The sequence below is a fragment of the Camelus dromedarius genome, chromosome 7 (genome assembly GCF_036321535.1).
Source record: "Camelus dromedarius isolate mCamDro1 chromosome 7, mCamDro1.pat, whole genome shotgun sequence".
Classification (NCBI taxonomy): Eukaryota; Metazoa; Chordata; class Mammalia; order Artiodactyla; family Camelidae; genus Camelus; species Camelus dromedarius.
In genome coordinates this window covers 4,835,599-4,855,196 of record NC_087442.1, presented here as the reverse complement: position 1 = coordinate 4,855,196, position 19,598 = coordinate 4,835,599, and the positions used below count along the sequence as shown (strand labels likewise).

Below are 19,598 nucleotides of genomic sequence, written 5' to 3'. Positions count from 1 at the left end.
TCAAGTTAAAAAGGATGGCAACACCAAGTATCAGTGAGGATGGGCCTAATCTGTTGCTGGTGGAGGTGTCAGATGGTACACATGCTTGGGAAACAGCGGTAGTTTCTCAGAAAATGATGCGCTTAACATCCATGTGACCCAGTGGCCTCATTCCAAGGTGCTTACCAAAGAGAAATAACTATATGCCGACAAAGACACAACAAATGCTCAACTCAACTTTATTCTTAGCAGTGAAATACTGGAAACGACACATGATGGGAGAAACAAATTACAGTACATCCATACAACAAAACAGTACTTAGCAATTTAAAGAAGCTATTGATACATGTGACAACACGATGGATCTCAAAAACATTACACTTATTGAAGGAAGTCAAACAAAAAGGATATTTATCGTATGGGTCTATTTATATGAATTTTTAGAACAAGAAAAACTAATTGGTAGTAATGGAAAAGCAGACCAGTGTTTGCCTGGGAGTGGGGTGGGGTATGAGGGAACTTCTGGGGATGATAAAATTGTTTTATATTTTGACTGGAGTAATGGTTACGTGGTGAATAAATCTATCAAAACACATCTAACTTTACATTTAAAATGGATACTTTATTATGTATAAATTATACCTCAGTAAAACTTGACTCCTTTTTTTTATTGAAGTATAGTTGATGTAATGTAAGTTACAGGTATACAATAGTGATTCACAATTTTTAAAGATTATACTCCATTTACAATTAGTATAAAATATTGGCTATATCCCTGTGTTGTACAACATATCCTTGTAGCTTATTTTATCCGTAATAGTTTGTACCTCTTAATTCCCTATGTTGCCCTTCCCTCTTCCTACCAGTAACCACTGGTTTGGTCTCTGTGAGTCTGCTTCTTTTATGTTATATTCATTAGTTTGTTGTATTTTTTAGATTCCACATATAAGTAATATCACACAGTATTTGTCTTGGAGGGTATTATGCCAAGTAAAATAAGTCAGACAGAGAAAGACAAACAAAACTTGATTTTAAAAAAATATAAAAAAGGGAAGACAAGACATTTACTCTTTTTCACTAAGAAGAATAGGGTGGTGATTATTAGCTTTGAGACTCTAGGCAGTTCTCCTGGGTCTGTTGCCTCATATGTAAAATAGAGATTATAATAGTACCTACTTTATAGGTGTTTGGGAGGATTAAATGAAAATACATGCAGAATATCTGGTATGCCATAATAATGACACTTACTGAGGATTTATTACACAACCACAGATTCTAGATATAATTTCACTGAATCCTATTCTACATTCTAGTAATTGTATCTAATATATTAATCTGAAATCTAAGAAAATTTTATATAGTAACAACTACTTAAACTAAATTCTCCAACTCACATGAAAAAATACTAATAAAAAAACACATCCACATTTCCCTAATTACAGAAAATTACCAACTGTTTCAGTTATAAACTGCTGCATACAAACTAGCTCAAAATTTAGGGGCTGAAATCAACAACCATTTCATTTGTTCTTGTTTCTACAGTCACAGCTGGGCTTGGCTGGCTCCGCTGCTGGTCTTAAAGTCACCTTTCGCTACCTTATTAGCTGGTGGGGGTGAGGGCGGAGAGTGGCAACTCAGCCAGGAGGGCTGGACCCTCTCCCTTCCCATGCGTCTTCTCCTAAGGTATCTCCCCCATGTGACTCAAAGCTCCAGAGAATACAAAAGCAGAAGCTGCCGACTTCTGAAGGCTTGAAGCCTGGCACCGGCCCATCATCATCTCTGCAGTATCCTGCTGGTCAAAAGAGTGCCGCAGGGCCGGGACACGACTAAGTACCACAAAGGTGTTTCTCTAGGAGTCACGGACAGAAGGCCATGGATAAAATGGCCCAGGTTTGCAAACAGCAGAGAAAGACTGTAGAATCACCTGGGGTTGTAAATGGACCGCAACCTGAACCTATCATCATTGTTGAAAGGGCTAGAGTAACAAGGAGCTATATGCAAGTTTCTTTAACAATGTGTTCCTTACACAGCACACAATTTCAATTACATGCTGGCTAAAGGACTGCACCCATTTTAGTAAAAAATGTGTAGTTCTGTCAATAGTAGCATTGGTTACTGCTGCTTTTCTGAAGGGCCAAGGTGAGATATATATATATATCAGTCACCAAGGAAGCTTTTTGAAAAAATACTTACCTCACCATTCTAATTTTAAAAAGGGTGCATGAGGAGTTCCTGTGTGTTCTGCAGAAGTGCTCCCTGTGATTCTAATATGCATACCCACCCCCACTCTCCCATCACAGTCAGATGAGGGCACGTGATGCAGATAATCCAAATTTTAATTGTTCACCAGCACCTACAAGTGAGACACTGTTTTAAGAGTTTACAAAACATTTTCACATGAATTATCTCACTTGTTCCTACGAATTAAGTAGGGTTGACATCATCTTATTCTCTTATACCAATTTTCAAAAAATAGACACTAGGAGAGAAAAAAAAATTAAGGTACAATGATTATATGACAAAGACAAGACAGAATAACCAAGTAAAACTAGTTCATAAAATTGTTGCTCATCCAAATAGTTACTGGGTTCTTACCACTGCCAAGCACTGTGCTACCGGACGCACTCCACGGAGGAAAATAACAGAAATAAGTTTGTACTATAACATGGAGATATAAGTTACATAAAGAATTTTATTAACTGTCAGGGCTATTAAAATCAAAGGAAAAAAAAAAGTGCTGCCAAGAAAGGTCATGGCACTGCTTCCCTAAAGATGTAAAAAACAGGATATTCATCTCTGTCGGATGACTTACAGATAAAGCCAAGTTGGAAGGCACGTGGAGAGACCCGATAAACTGCAGTCAATCAAACAGTCCGGCAACAATAAAGAATGAATTTTGTTGGATTTGTATCCAAAACTGGGGAGAAGGCTGGGGGGTCAGAGTGGGAAAGAGCTAGAGAAAAGCAACAAGAGATAAATTCCTAAATTATACCACAATCTTCAACATATTTAAGAGCAATTAACTTTAAGATTGATCAAAATTAGTAACAACAAAAAAAATTAGGAAAATAAAATGAGACATAAAATAAAGCATAGTCATCAATAGCAAGAATGATTATTAATAAAACTATTTTGTCAAAAGTTCTCTAAAAATCTGCAGTGACCCCATGTACTAACACCAATCCATTCCCCAACTCTACCTGTGCTACCTCATGGAGTTTAAGGGCACCCCACATGAGTAAATGCATTAAAAACACCAACCAATTATTAGCAGTAGTAGTAATAACTGTTTACTGTGGCTCCCTCGATAGACTGAAGCTCCCTGGGGGCAGAGATCGGGCCGCCCTAGCCTTGGTGACTAAGTACACAGTGCCTGGTACACAGTAGGGACTCAGTTTATTCAAACATTTAATGAACACCTATTTGAATAGCATGTGATACACTTAACCCACACACGGTCCCCTTCAACCAGTCATTTTTAGCAATTCAATCCTTTGGGGGACTGAAATCCTCTGGAGAGCTGATAAAAGCCCTGGATTCTTTCCCCAGAAATCAGGCACAGTCTCAGGCAAAGCTGAGGAACTCCAAGTTAAGCACCACTCCTGGGAGTGGGCGTCTGAACACACGTGACACCAGAACTGGAGAGAATGCTCTAGCTGGGGTTCAGAGTCCAGCTGAGCTGGTTTCCAATGAGAACCCAGTCAACTAAAATGCTCAGAAAGTTAAGCCAGGTCTCTAGCCTGTATGCCCACGGGCGATTGCTCCTGAAATGTAAGCAGGAGGCTTTACATTTTGTGGCTGGCGGTTCTGTGGTCCTCCCTCCCTCCGGGAGCCACCTCAGCGATGTTCTGCTCTAAACTCCTGCGGAGTTCTCCCTGTGTGTCAGGCACTCCCACCCCCTGCTGTACTCAAGGCCATACACGTCAGGCCAGAAATTCACCATCTCCACATCTACTTTCTTCCTAGCAGGCGGACTGGGAACCCCATCCCGTTTCCTCCCTTCCACTCCTGCCATAAAGTGTCATTTTTTAGCATGGTGTGTCCAGCTTGCTAAGGTCACTCTGAACCCTCCTCCATCCTGACACCATAGCTGAATTTTACCAATTATGTTTTTCATTCAGTCACTCATTACAGATCATGAACAAGACTGAAGAGAACCTATATTTCTAAATATTCTCTTTAAAATAAATTCCAAATGTGATTCAGTTGTGAAAATTGACCAGGTGCATTTATACGTAAGACATAGAAATGTTAGAAAAGCATTTTCATTTCCTAAAACTGTATTAACTGTGGAAGCCAGTATTTTCATCTCCATTTTCACAAATTATTCACCACGCCGTCATGGAGCTAACATTCAACTTTTAATCTTGCCAAAAGCAGGATCGTAACATAGCTTGTTAAAATACCAATTTCTGTTTCAAAAGCCCCAGAGGACCTTTTCTGCAGTAAGCACAACAAAAAGAGAAATGGGGGAGGAGCAGCAGGGAGGTAAGGGGGAACTCAATTATATTACCGCCAGGACACCAACCAACGAACCAAGGACATGAAGGAGTTAATTTTATTAGGACCCTTAAAGCACCCTGCTTTCACTTGCCTGAGAGTGCAATACAAGGTTTTTAAACTAATACCAATTTAGACTTAAAATTCTGATACCCTACATGGAACTCTCTTTTATGAGATGCCCAATATATATTTAAGAGTATCAAAACACTAAAACAGTATCCTAGGACCTTTGTGTTTGAGGTATTAAATTATATTTCTAAATTAATCAAGCAATTCATGTTAAAGGTACCCAGCAATTTGCACTGAAAGTTATCAGTTTAAGAAAGGCTGTGAGTATTCTACTGTTAAGACTTAATTTGGTACTTTGAAATCAATGAGAACTAAGAATAAAGGTACTCTCAAGTGTGAGCACTTAAGATTTCATGAGGCTTTAACTTGCACAACCATGTCCAAGTTCAGTTCTGATTTATTCAAGTAAATAAGTACAATCCACTTATGGACAATATTAAAGTTGTTAACTTCCTCTTCCAGACGCTAAGCTAAGGAAAGCGTTGTACCTTTCTGACTTCACAAACACAGGCAGAGAGAGCTGTTTCTTGTTTTGTGACAAAGTTGCTGATACTGTATTTGAAAACCACGTTATTAGTGTATAGGTCCTGATGTGCTGCTGCCACCCTTGGCAATTTTTATCACTCTGGGAGCTTCACTATTACCAGGTCAAAAGATAACAACTCACTCCAAACTGCAACAGTCAGAGGCCAAGTCAACTAGCATTTAGACATCCCAGCTCTCCCCAGGTTTCAGTACCTTACTGCTTAACTATTCTGCACCTCAAGTTTCTGCGAGGCCCACAGTCCAGCTCCTGACTGCCTTCCCAGCTTCACTCCCGACTCGCACCTCGTGATGCCAAGCTACCCCCAGTTCCTTCCATACTCAAGCACCCGGAGTTCTTTCCCGCCTCACCATCCTTGTCTCGTTCCAGGCTGCAGGGCCTCTCCTGGGAGGCTTCTCTAAGACTGCGGTCAGCACAGCCCCACGAACAGGGGTGAGTAGCATTCTAGCAAGATCCTGTACCTGGCAGCTCAACAGTCCTCCAAGTGCAGTCCGCGCAACTCTGGAGGTCCACTGGGACTTTTTCAAGGGGCTTGTAAGTTAAAACTATTTCCATTACATGAAACATTATTTGCCTTTTGTACTATGATCATATGTGCACCAATGGTGCAAAAGCAATGGCGGGGAAAGCTGCTGGCTTGGTGTCCCTTAGCACGAATGACAATGGCCACAAACTGTTGTGGACAGTCACCATATTCCTCACTACCATGCACTCAGGGTAGAAAAGAAAAAAAAAAAGAAAACCCATTTTCACTTAACAGTGTCCTTGAGGACACTCAAAATAGCTCATTTTATTAAATCTTGACCTTTAAGTACATGTCTTTTTAATATTCTGCAGGACAAATGGGACGTGTGCACAAAGTGTGGCTGCTCCATGCTGAAGTGTGGCGTCGTCTGGGAGGAGAGCCGGGTGCAGGGGTCTGGGAAGTAGTCTGAAACAGCCACTTTTATCACGGAACACCATTTTTACTTGTAAGAATGACCAACAAACTATCACTGTTTCAAATGCGGGTATTTGGCGGACATTCTCTTGGAAATGAAAGCAATGAGACTATCACGACAAGTAAAACTGGTAGCGTTTTGTCAATGAACAAATTCGAACTTTCGAGAAGAATTAGAATTTTGCAAAACTTGCATCACTCATGGTGAACTTAACAGCTTCCCAGTATTTAGCTTCTTCTGGAATTGGTGGCAATATTAAAAAATGTCATTTAAAGAAATATCTGTATATTGAAATGTGTCAAAATGGGGAAGAATCTGCCTAACAGTGAACCAATATTTTCCAAAAGACTAATGTACGATGTTCCCAAATCAGGCATGGGTAGAAGATTCATTTAAAATGCAAAGCAAATCAACAGAGTTCAATGTAACAGAGTAGAAAAATTCATCGATATGATTTTAGATGCTGCAACTAAACTCTAAGACACTACCACTTACAGAGCCTTGGTCAATAGCAAAAACAAAACAAAACAAAAAACCCCCCACAATTACCTGAAACAGTATTAAAATACTCCTCCCTTTCCCAGCTACATAGCTATGCAGGCTGGATTTCCCTCACATACTTTATTAAAGTAACGTATTACAATGGGATGAATTGAGAAGCACGTTGGAGGATTCAGCTATTTTTTAAACCAGGCATGGAAGATACCTGAAAAACTGTAAAACACTGTATCAAAATCCCAGTTGCTTTCTTTGCAGAAATTAAAAACCCAGTCCTAAAATTCATATGGAAATGCGAGGGACTCAGAACAGCCAAACAATCTTGCAAAAGAAGAAAGCTAGAGGGCTCACATTTCCCTATTTTGAAACTTTCCATAAAACTACAGTAATCAAGATAGTGTGATACTGGCATAGGGACTGACATACAGATCAAAGGAAGAGAGTCCAGAAATAAACCCTTACATTTATGGTCACTTGATTTTTGAGAAGGATGTCAAGACAATCCAATGAGGAAAGAATAGTCTTTCAAGAAAAGGTGCTAGGACAATTTGATATCCACATGCAAAAGAATGAAGTTGTACCCGTAGCTCCCACCATGTACAAAATTTAACTCTGAATAGATCATACACCTAGACGTAAGAAATAAAAGTATAAAACATTTAGAAGAAAATATAATGTAGATCTACATGGTCCTGGATTAGGCTGTGATTTCTTAGATATGACACCAAAGTACAAGTGACAAAAGAAAAAAACAAATTGGACTTTGTCAAAATTTGAAACTTTTTACTTCAAAGGCCACTATCAAGAAAGTGAAAAGACAATCCACAGAATGGAAATTATTTGCAGTTCATATATGATACCATCTCACACCCTTAAGGATGGCTAGTATAAAACAAACAGATGATAACAAGTGTTGGTGAGGATGTGGAGAAACTGAAACCAGTTTCAATTGTTGGTTGGAATGTAAAATGGTCGGAAAACATGTTAAACATAAGGTTACCACATAACCCAGCAGTGACTCTCCTAGGAGTCTATCCAAAAGTAAAAACATGTCTACACAAAAAATATGAAATAGGAATGCTCATAACAGTATTATTCATAACAGCCTGCATGTCTATCAGTTGACAAATGCATAAATAAAATGTGGTATATCCAAATTATTTGGCAACCAAAAGGAACAAATTACTGATACATGGTACAGCATGGATGAACCTAAAAAATATGTTAAATGAAAATGCTAGTGACAAAAGCTCCTGTATATGTGATTCCATTTATATTTAGTGTTCAGAAGAGGTAAATTCATAGAAATAGAAAGTAGATTACTGGATGTTGGGGGCTGAGGTGAGGACAGGAAGTAAGTGACTGCTCATGAGTATAGTTTCTTTTTGGGGGGATGAAGGTAAGGATGAATCACTGTAACCCACATGGACATCAAAATAACATTTGGTATAACAAAAAAGCAGCAGACTCACAGATACAGAGAACAATCTAGTGGTTACCAGTGGGGAGAGGCAATATAGGAGTAAGGAAGGAAGAGGTACAAACTATTATGTATAAATAAGCTACAAGGATATATCCTACAACACCAGGAATATAGCCAGTATTTTATAATAACTACAAATGGAGTGTAACCTTTAAAAATTGTGAATCACTGTATTGCACACCTGTAACTTATATAATACTATTCATCAACTACACTTCAAAAAAAAAAGTCCAAAAAAATAACATTCAGCATTGGAAAGGCATAGTCACAAATGTAAGCTCTAATCATTCTCTTGCATAGAACAGTGAATGACACAGAAAAAAGTTAATTTCAAGCTTCAACACAAGGTAGCCACTACAGGACTATCCCCACCCCAAAGCACACAACTTCAAAATGTTATTAAGCACCTGAACATACAATTTCACATACTAATATATTTTCTACATGGCAAAGCAGGTTTTACCTTAACATCTTTCAATGAAATGTGTCAGAAAAAGATAGGATAACTTAAAAACAGTCAATCAGAATACGACTGGATTATATTCTATTGGGAACAAATGTAATGACATCTTCCCCTATGAAGTATCCAAATCAAGGGATGCATATTCTTTACAACCTAAAACATTTTGACAAGGTAGGTAATACAATTTGAGTCACTTTTGCTGAACTGCCTTTTACCAAACCACAAATTTTTTCATTTTCTCTCTTCAGATCTTTTACATTCCTGTGATCCCGACTCTCTGTTAACCTCTGAGGCTTATATATGACAATCTTTTGATTACGGCCTAATGGTAAATCAGATTATCAAAGTTTTCTGTAGAACGTTCCAGTGAAAAATGTACCAGATTTTATTTGAAAATAGTTACCTGACACGGTAACTTTAACTTGATTAGGTTTAGTTACCCCCTATCATGGGACTACTCGTTTGTATTAGGAACAATGGATGTAAGCGAGCTGGCACATTTGGCCACCAATGAAACAATACAAAGCACTCCCTGAAAGCCAGCCTGCAGTTATAGGTGACGTGTCCTTAAAAGCTTAACATTGTAAATAACAGGAAAAGCATGTCAGGAAAAAAAAAAAAGAGTTGTATAAATTACCTGAGAATTATATTTTCTTCACTGGTATTTTTACCAGTGTTTTTTAAAAACACAAAATGTGAAAGCCAAGTAGTAAAATGATCATTATACTTAGTTTTAACTGAAGGCAAGGCAAACTTTTAAAATAAAGTTTATGCCATGATAAAGTCACAATTACAAGTATTCTACTAGTAAACCTGGCATAAGATACTTATTCAGGAGAACATTCTAAGAAAGGTGTGGTTTCTAGCTTAGTCTTTTCCACTACTCTTTACCCCCCCAAGTCAATATGACACAACCACCCAGCATCACAAAATAACACAACCTAGAAACACATATACTCCAGTCTCCCTAGTACAGCACCATCTGCAAGCAAACATGTCAGTAAACTCAGAAGTCTGAACACTGACTAATTCTCTGAAAAGTGGCTAGTACATGGAATTAGGGAATTACTTCTTTTGATGCCAGCAAAACAAAAGACCCCCCAAACTACAAAATGTCCTGGTTCGTAACAAAGGTAAACAACTGTAAAATCAAATGCAAAGATTGTGAGTAAATACAGTTCACTTTAATCATCACCTTGTATTAAAATAAACATGTAGGAAATGGAGTAGGTATAGTAATATTACATACTGAAGGCACAGAAAATAGGGACTGAACTTACTCTGTAGCCCACTAGAGGCTAATTTAGTACAGCACTTTAACAGCAGTTTAAAATAAATGCGAAGGGAAGGCAAAGGGGTGACACGCCACATCTGGGTCTTTAGGAGCATGAAGATTAGAAGGAAGATAAAACAGAATGGGTTTCGTTGGGACATAAGGAACTTCTTTAGCAAAACAATGATAAAATGCTAGACCTGCTTACTGAAGACTAGAATCACCATCTCAAGAACTTTAAAGGGGTAAGTCAGTCAGGATCTTTGGAACATTCTCTTCAGTTGAAATCAGGTAGCCCAGTACCTGTCACCTATAACTTGATTATTCAGAGACTGCTACCTTTAATTAGTGGGCACGTGTATCTGAGCAGGTAGAACTCACTCAAGTGCCAGGATACAGCATGGTCCCACTCTTCAAAATGCAGAGGAAGAAATAAAGAGAACAGAGAAGCAGGGGCTGGGTGATTCAGAATGCCAATAAACGTTGGATGCCGGGTTCCATATGGGCATCTGGTACTGTTAGAGACTTTCAAACCCTCAATTTGATGCACGGTTCCTTTACGGCTGCAGCTGCTAAGGCTGTCACCTACTCCTCCCCCACAGGATTTGGCGCTGCATCATACAAGAGTTACCCCTGACTCTCGGCACCCCGGTCTCTACACGAGCGTCTCTCAGCCTCTGATTTTGCTCCCCCCCCCCCCCAGCGCTCTGACGGAGAGAGATGATAAAAGGATGAGTAAGCACGCTGTAGCAGGTCTTGGTCAAAGAGCACAGACCCTGGCACCGGCGGTGGAAAATGGGGGTGAGGAAGCAGAACAGAAAGCAAAGTCGGGGAGTCATCCAATGAGCAGCAGGCAGTTATAAGCCTTCCTATGGCAGCCAGTGCTACCTCCTCCTGCAATCACCATAGACTCCAAACCCCGGCTTTCACCCCCTTTACCCCACTGTGGTCAAGCGCACATTTTCTTTAGACAGTCACTTCTTAAGAACAAAACGAAAAGATAATCGTAATTCCTCCGGGGCTCCGGTTGTCAAAGACAATAAAGCCTCACCCTGAAGCATGGTTAAGTTCAACGGTTCTGTTTCCTCACTCGTTTTCTGACACCCTCTCCACCCCCACCCCACCGCAGACCACCCCAGTTGGGCAAAAACGCGATTGCCAGGGGGAGTTTCAAATACATGTCAGCCTTTTTTTTTTTTTTGCGGGGGGGGGGGGAGGGAAACTTTTGAATGACTTCAATAGCCTGGTTACAAGTCCCTGACCTTATTTTTTCACATAGAAAAATAGGACACTGAGAGATCGGGAATTTCTTTTTCTCCGCCTTCCTACTTCGGCCGCTGGCAACATCTAGGGGGCTTCCGAAGAGGGTTTTGGGGGGGTTTCTTATTCTAGGTAGCCAAGCGTCCTTTGGGTCCCTGGCTTTCTTTAAAATGCTGAACTTCACACACAGAAAAAACTCAAGGTGCTACTTCCTTTGTTAAAATCCCATGGACTTTAATTTGGGGCGGAAAGGCTAGCAACGATGAGGGCAGCTAGCAGCGGAGAGATAGAGACAGGTGCGACTTCTGCCTTGCGGGTGCCCGGCGGCAGTGTGGCAGAGCAGCAGACCCCGCGCCGTCTGCCCGGCCCCGGACCCACCTGGCGCTCCTCGTCCGCCCGCGGCCTCCCCGACACGTCCTCCCCGCGCCCGGGGCGCCCGTCGCCGCCGCCGTCGCCCCGCGGGCCCGGCCTCGCCACCGCCTCCGCTCAAAATGGAGGTGGCGGCGGAGGGCGGCTGGTTACGAAACGCGCCGCCGCCACATGGCCGCGCCGGCCCCAAACTTGGCCTGGCCCGCGGCGTCCCGGCGCCCAGGCGAGGCCCGGCCCGGGCGCGAGGAGGCCGCGAAGCGCCCGCCACTCACCCACAGACCGGTAGCCCAGGATCGCGATCTTCCGGGACTTGGACTGCGGCATCTTGGCGGCCTCCTCAGCCCTGGGCCAACCACATCAACCGCGGCGGCGGCGGCGGCGGCGGTGGCTCCTGTGCTGCGATCGGCGGCGGCCGCGCCGGGGCAAAGCGGCATCCAGGGGCGGGGCGGGCGGGCGCGGCTGCCTCGGCTCCTCGCTCGCGCGCCCAACCGCCCGGAACCGCCGCGCGGCCCCGCCCCCAAACACGCCCACGTGACCGCGCCGCGCCGCCGGGCGCCCACACCAGCGGCTGGCGTCAGCACCGCCCCCTCGCCGCGGCGGCCGCCCAAGCCCTCGCAACGCACGGGGGTGCGTCGGGCGGCGTTTTACTTTAAAGGGAAAAAGAAGGGATGCTGAGATGCCCCTGGAAAAGTCACGACTGAAACTCGCTGCGTCATGACCCTCCCACCGTCTTCCGCCGCTTTTTAATTACGCCAGTTATCTCCAAGCGCTGATTGGACAGTTCCCACCCGCCCGCGAGATGACGCGACGGAAACTCCTTTTCCCATTGGGGGCGGTAAAGAGGCGGAGCCAGAGGTGGGGCTGCTTGCCCGGGAGCTAAAAATAAATTCCGACTGGGAGCGCGCGGTTGGGCGCCAGTGAGGTTTGAAGGCTTTGAACGTGGTAGGGTTTGGAGGCGGACGGGAGAAGCTTGGTTCCCCCGTGATTGGTTCGATCGGGGTGGTGGGGCGGGGCAAGATGTAGACGGTGTGGTGATTGGTGGAACGCTGAGCGGTTGGTGGACTCGCGCCCGCTGAGCCCTTAAAAGGCGCGAGGCGCGTGGCGGTTGCTCGCTGGGCTGTTGGTTGGCTGGTTCCTTCTCCGGGTGTGGTTTGGTTTTTGTTTTTTGAACTCCTTTGCTATATTGGCAGTAGTAAGTCTCGGTTTGAGACTGTAGGTTGTGACTAAGTATCATGCATGGGTGAAGGACCGTGGGAATAATGGAATATGCGTTATTTCAAAATACTACGCATTTCATTAAAAAGTGTGTGCCTTCCCCGTTCTGCAACCCTGGGAGTTTGGGATCCCGCACACCTCATGGGAAATAGCGCAAGTTAACACATCTATAACTGTCAACACTTGCGTGGTTAATTAGGCAAACACCAGCCGCTGCTGGCTGAGAACGTTCCGGAACCGTCCTTCCAGCGGGGATTTAACACCGATGCGCTCGTGCTCCGGTGTGAGCTGACCTCCCCGGTGAGGGGATGCTGCTCTATTTCCCACAAAAGACTTACTGACAACCCTCTTTACCAGTGAAGGGCCGTTGAGGTGGCACCAGTGTTGGAGTGCAGGCAGGGACGCCAGCCCGGGAGGCTTGGGTCGTGCAAAAACAAGGTGAAAGCCAGGCCTGAGAAATGAGGATGCAGTTGGGGCTTTTCAGACGCGAGGCTTACATCATGGTAGGTATTTTTGCCCAGGGGTAGTTGCTAGCGAAGCAGGTACCCACTGCTCCTACCAGTGTCCCCTGTTGTCTTCGGGCTATTTGATAGTGTTGACCTGGGTGACTGAGTGGGACAACCGCTCTCCGGTCATAGCCTGTCCCAGTGAACACAGAGGAGGCAGCCCCAGGAAGCTAAGAAGCAGGACTGGATTCTGGGTATGAAGATTTAGAGGTGACAGTCCCATAAATATGCCTTGTTGAGTGAGAACACTGATGTTAAGACAGAATCCTTCTACTATCCCGCTGACGTACTCACAGGAGAGGGGGAGTATCCTGGGGGTCTACAGATTGAAGCCCTAGGCCACCAACTGGAAGTGAGAACTGTGTTCAAAGTTGAATTTTATCTTAATGGATTTTTGCATTCTACTCTGTAATTAGGTGAAATAATTTAAAAAAAATTCAGATCTTAAAGTGGACTCTCCAGGAAAACGTATCCTTTTAATCCTGTGGATTTGTGTGCCCTCACCACAGTATTTTGAACTGATGATTCTAGACTCCCTGGTGTTTTGTGAAATAAGCTTGAGTGTTAACCTTTTTTCTTTTTTTAAACAGAAGAGTAGAATAGAAAATAGTACCATTTATTGTTCCATGACACTCTTGCTGTATGTACATGTTTACAGATATGCTATGTGTGTGTGTGTATATATATATATATATATGTGTATATATATGATGTACTGAGTTCCATTATAAAATACATTTCTTACTGTGGGTTGCCTCAAAAACTTTGAAAGTACTGCCCAGCCTGGGAATTTCAGGAGTCCAGGCTGAGAAGCGCAGCTGTAATTGACAAATTCATTTGAGAAGTGTTCTGGTTGTATTAAAGCCCTTTAAGGCCAGACCCAGGAGTTTTGAAGATTCCTTTATTCAAGAATGTGGAGAATTTCTTTGATTTAAGAAATGACTCAGATTACCTAAAATACTTGGGATTGATGGTATGACTTGACATAGAAATAACTGATTGCAGCCAGATCTTATAGGAAATGTCCTTCCTTCTAAATTCAAAGTACACTTGACTCTTGAATAACAGCAGTTTGAACTGCAAGGTCGACTTTTACCCGGATTTTTTTTCAATAGTAAATACTGTAGTACTACACAATCCACGGGTGGTTGAATCTGTGGATGCCAGGTCATGCATACGGAGGATTCACATCTCCAGGGGGTCATACTTGGATTTTCCACTAAGCAGAGCATCCACGCCCCTAACCCCTGGGTTGCTCAGGGATCAATTGTAGTTCTGCTGATTGAGAACACTTGTTAACCTTTTAAGCGGCAGGGACTTCTGCCACCAATCAATTTCTCCTGTGCGGATTCTGTTTATTCATGACTGCTTGGTCTGATGGCCTCTGCATGCTGCTTTCTCTCTGTGTGTCCTTCCGTTTCCCTGGGAACTGGGGAGAGAATTCTGTCTCTTCCATTTAAATTCCAGAAAGAAGACATGATGGGTTAAGCTAATTACCATCATCTCTTGACTGAGGAGCTCATGCAAACCTGCAGGTTGGCCAGGTTAGCCTCTTCTCACCCAAACCTCCTGTGTAGCTGGGTATGGCTGTTCATGGCACTTACTTGAACTGTTGGCTACTTTGAGATTGTATTGTGGGATATCATTTCTGATTTCTAGTTTGATCTAATTCCTGGAGGTAATACACGAAACCTCTTTTTTTCTACATTGGGTTAGACTAGAGAAGAATGAAAACCACAGGTATGCTTGTTTTTGCTAAAAGCACATTTGTGAAATTACTTTACCTTTTTACTTGTGAAAGGATGACCCAAAATGATAATAGGCATGAAAGTGTTTTGCTGTTGTGGTGCTTTATAAATAGTTATTGGAGGAAGATGAAAAAAGAAACATCTTAATCTTGGCATAAGCCAAATCAGACTGATCTGTTATGCCTCACATAGCGTATTGTTAAAAAAGCAGATTTGGGGAGGCATGCCAAAGCCATTTCATTGTGTGGTCTTAGGAATGAGAGGGCGATTTCCTGGCCAGGGCCTTGGTAGGCCTGTTCTCAGCATTCTTAGCAGGAGGCCATGCTTGCGGAAGGCATGTCTCTGACTTACACTGGGATGAAAGAACTTCTTTCTGACACCAGGGGTGAGCCTGGCCCAGGTGTGGAGTTTCAGAGTGCTCCCAGGAGCGGGAAGTGGAGTGGGCCGTGCGTGAGGGGGATGTTGGCTCAGCTCTGAGGACAGGTCTGGGCATCTGCAGTAGTTGCAGATTGTTCTCAGTGTTAGGGGTTGAATTCGTGTCCCCTACAGAGATGTGTTGAAGTCCCAGCCCTCTCAGAGTGTAATCTTATTTGGAAATAGAGCTGTTGCTGATGTCATTAGTTAAGATGAGGATATACTCCAGTATGACTGGTGTCTTCATAAAAGAGGAGTCACAGACACACATGGCTTCCGCCACGTGAAGATGGAGGCAGAGCCACAGTGATGCTGCCACACGCCAAGGAGCACCTTGGGCTCTGGGGAGCTGGAAGAGGCCAGGAAGCATCCTCCCCAGAGGCTTCCGAGGGACCCTGGCCCTGCTGCCCTCTGCAGGGAGGGCTTTGGACTTGTGGCTCCCAGAACTATGAGAACATAAATTTACCTTTTTAAAGCCACTCAGTCTGTGGTACTTTGTTAACAGCAGCCCTAGGAGACTAACCCGTCAACTGTCCTCAAATGGTCAGTCCAGTTTCATTTAAAGTTTGAATCTAGTTTCTCCTGGGCTTTGGGTAACAAATTAGCCTTCTTCCCAACACCCCAAGCCGGTGTGGGCCTAGTGGGCACGTTCACCAGCAGAGTGAGTCTCCTGGGGGCCCTGGTGGTCGTCAGGCGTGATGGCCGGCGCAGGATACCTGTTCCTGAGGGCCTGCACCTGCGGGATGCTCAGCAGAAGGGGAATCAGGAGGCCAGTTCCTCCAGATGAAACGGGCGATGGCTTGTGGCAATGAGGCTTTGATTACACATGCTCCTCAGATGTGCCTTAGATGCGGCATTTAGTCACAGTGTTCATAAGCCACTGGAAATTGTAATTACCATTTGAGGGGCATAGTCACTGTTGGTTCTTCCTGCTGTGTGAAGAGTTCTGTGTTGGCTTTTATCCAGCATGTTGGGATCTGGGGAGTTTCAACCATTGGTGTGTAGGGGCAAAAAAGAACTTCTTGTGTGGGTGTGTGTTTTACAGTTTTTAAAAATAAAATAATTGAGCTTTGCTAATTTGTACTATATGGATTGACTATGGCAGCCTCATGGCCTTGTCACAGGCGGTGGCACATCATGACTGGGACAAGAGGTGTCCTAAGAGGTGTCCCGGTTGGGTGTCCACACCAGGGAGAGGCCGCATTGTTGCCGTCACTGGTTAGTGTGCAGAATGTTACATTGCCATCCACATGCCTGGTTTTGAGGAATTAAAGAATGTATTAACTAAGTTCTGCTAAACTAAATCTCACAAAATGGTCATGGGTCTTAAAAGATTTCCTTCAAAGAAACCGTGAATTAATGGTGAGAATAAGAATGCAGTGTAAGCAGACCCTAAGAAAAATAGCGCGGCTGCCACCTTTTCTGTCGTGAGCTCTTGGCCAGCTGCATTAAAAGGACAATGTGATAATATAATCATGTCTTACTAGAAAATGACCAAACATTTTTTACAGAAAGGTAAAAATTGACAAGAGCATTTAAAATATAAATTCACATCCACTGTCATTAATGATGACTAAATGCAGTTACACTTTGATATTAGCTAATAATGTATTGAATATCCCTTAACAAAGAGTGAGACTTTAAAACCTAAGTGTCCACAACACTAAGGTAGACTTTACCAATTTTCCTGCAACTTTTTTTTTTCTTGGAAATTTCAAGTATATGTAAAACAGAGTACAAAGTACTGTGAACCCAGGCCCATTCCCTGCTTCATTCAGTGTTTAGAGTCATGGGCAGTCCTGTTTCCTGCTACCCATTTCCCCACCTACTCAGCGATTATTTTGAAGTAAATTCTAGATATCATACCATTTCATAAGTATTTCAATAGCTTCTTTGAAGGATGACTCTTTAAAAAATAGCACATGCCATTTTTACTGAAAACAGATAACCAATGAAGGAATCTTTAATACCACCAAATATCCAGACTATTTAGATGTCTCTTAATGCTTCATAATTTTCTTTTGTGGGTTTTTTTTTGTTCATATCAGTGTCTAAAGTCCATATGATGCAGTGCATATGGTTGCTGTATCTCCTAAGTCTTTTTTTAAAAAATAAATTATTTTTTAGAATAGTTTTAGGTGTACAGAAAAATTGAGATGCTACTATAGAGAGTTCCCACATGCCCGGTACCCAGCTCCCCCCACTGGTAACATCCCTACATTAGTGTGGTGTTATTTGTTACAATTAATTAACCAATACTGATGCATTATAATTAGCTAAAGCTGATACATTATTTAAATTTCCTCAGTTTTCCCTAACGTCGTTTTTCTGACCCAGGGTCCCATCCAGGACACCACATTACATTTAGTCGTCATGTCCCCTTAGGCTCTTCTTGGATGTGACCATTTCTCAGACTTCTTTTGTTTTTGATGACGTTGAAAGTTTGAGGAGTGCCGGTCAGGTGTTTTGTAGTTTGTTCCTCAGTTGGGATTTGTCTGATGTTTTTCTCAGGTTGAGGCTGGGATGTGAGCTTTTGGGAGGAAACCACAGAGGTAGAGTGCCATTTTCATCACATCACATCAGGTGCCTCCTGTCGACATCACCTGCTGCTGTGGTGTTGATTTGGTCACCTGTCTGAGGTGGCAGCTGTTAGCTTCTCCGCTGCTCAGTGGCTCTTGTTGCTCCCTTTGCAGGCTGCCCGCTCTGGGAGGAGGTCACCGTGTGCAGCCCTCACGGACCAGAATGCTAGGCTTTACCCTGGTTTCCTTCTGCCCGAAGAATTTCCCTGAGCAATTCTTTTAGTCCCCTGGCAACAAATTCAACATTTATTTATCTGAAAATTGTTTTTATTCATTTAACTTTTGATTTTGAAATAACTGTTGAGTAACAGGTAGTATCAAAAATAGTGCAGAGGTCCTGCCATCCTCCTGATGGTAACATCTTACATAAATGTGTTACTGACCTGGGTTCTAGGACTCTAATCAATAGAAATTGATAAGAGGCCAGATGAGGAACTCAGGCAAGGCATTATTGGGGTTCGTGCTGCAGCAGGAGGGAGTGAGAACAAGAAACAGGTGCCCTTCCTCGGTACCTTAGATGGGGTGATGGTGGGGGCAGGTCCGTGGTTCGGGCTGGAGGGGCAGGTTAGGTGGCCTGCCCACCCCCTTGGTGGTGCTGTGCGCAGGGATCACGCGCAGGACCCTGCTTTTGCTCCTCAGAAGTGGCATTTGGGTTTTGGCTTTTTTGTATCTGTTGTTCCTAATCTGCCCCAACTGGGCATGTGTGCAGTTATTTTTAGTCCCTTGTAGTTTCTTTGTATTCTGTTGCTGGAGGAGACATTCGACCAGGTGTAAGCACTGCAACAAAGGGTCCCCCAGGTCCTATAGCCTGTCTCAGATGTAGCCAGGAAATTGAAATTGGCACAATCCACAGAACTCAAGAGTTCACCATTTTACATGCACTCATTTGCGTGTGTGTGTAGTTCTATTCAGTTTTACTGCACATGTGGATTTACATAACCAAACCACCATCAAAATACAGAGCTGTCCCACCACCACAAAGATCTTCCTCATGCTATTCTTCTTTTCCTCTTCATTTTTGAAAGGTTTTTTTTTTTTTTTTGCTGAATATAGAATTTTAGGTAGTCAGTGGTGTGTGTGTATGTAAAGATGTTCCATTTTCTTCTGCCTGTGTTTTTTTCTGATGAGAAATCAGCTATAATCTTGTTAGTTCCTTTATATAATATGTTCCCTGCCACCTATCTGCTTGTAAGATTTTGTCTTTATTTTTGGTGTTTAGAGTTTGACTATGATGTGTGTAGTTTCCTTTGCTTTTATGGTGTTTAGGGTTTCCTGAGCTTCGATTTGTGAGTTACTGGTTTTTGTCCAGTTTGGAAAGCCTCCCAGCCAACATTTCTTCAAGTATTTTTTCCTGCCCCATTCTCTCTCTTCTTTGGTTCTGAGACTCCAATTTCACACATATTAGACAGTTTGATAGCTTTCTACCAGTCACTAAGTCTCTTTATTCTTTTCTCTATTTTTCCAATTTCTAGTTTAATAATTAAAAAAATTTGGATAACATGTTTTTCAGTTCTAGGATTCCCATTTGATTCTATTTTGTAGTTTCCATCTCTCTCCTGAAGTCCTCCCATCTCTACCAAACATCCCCATATAGATTCTTTACCAGACATATTATAATTATTTTAAAATCTTTGTCTCCTAGTTGTAATATCTTGGTCATTCATAGGTCTGCTTTTATTGAATGACTTTTCTCTTGGTTATAGGTCATTTTTTTCTTTTCATATCTAGTAGTTTATATTTCATAATGGGAATTA

At 42.8% G+C, this 19,598-nt stretch overlaps 1 protein-coding gene across 1 annotated transcript in view; it reads right to left on the bottom strand.

The window, feature by feature from the left end:
- RHEB (Ras homolog, mTORC1 binding) overlaps positions 1-11,823 on the bottom strand; it is a 41,781-nt gene extending 29,958 nt beyond the window's left edge. Inside the window, exon 1 of the mRNA XM_064487199.1 lies at positions 11,655-11,823. Within this exon, the coding sequence (XP_064343269.1) occupies positions 11,655-11,706 (52 nt within the window). The 5' untranslated portion in view covers positions 11,707-11,823. The remainder of the gene's footprint in view (positions 1-11,654) is intronic.
- Positions 11,824-19,598: the final 7,775 nt, after the last annotated feature.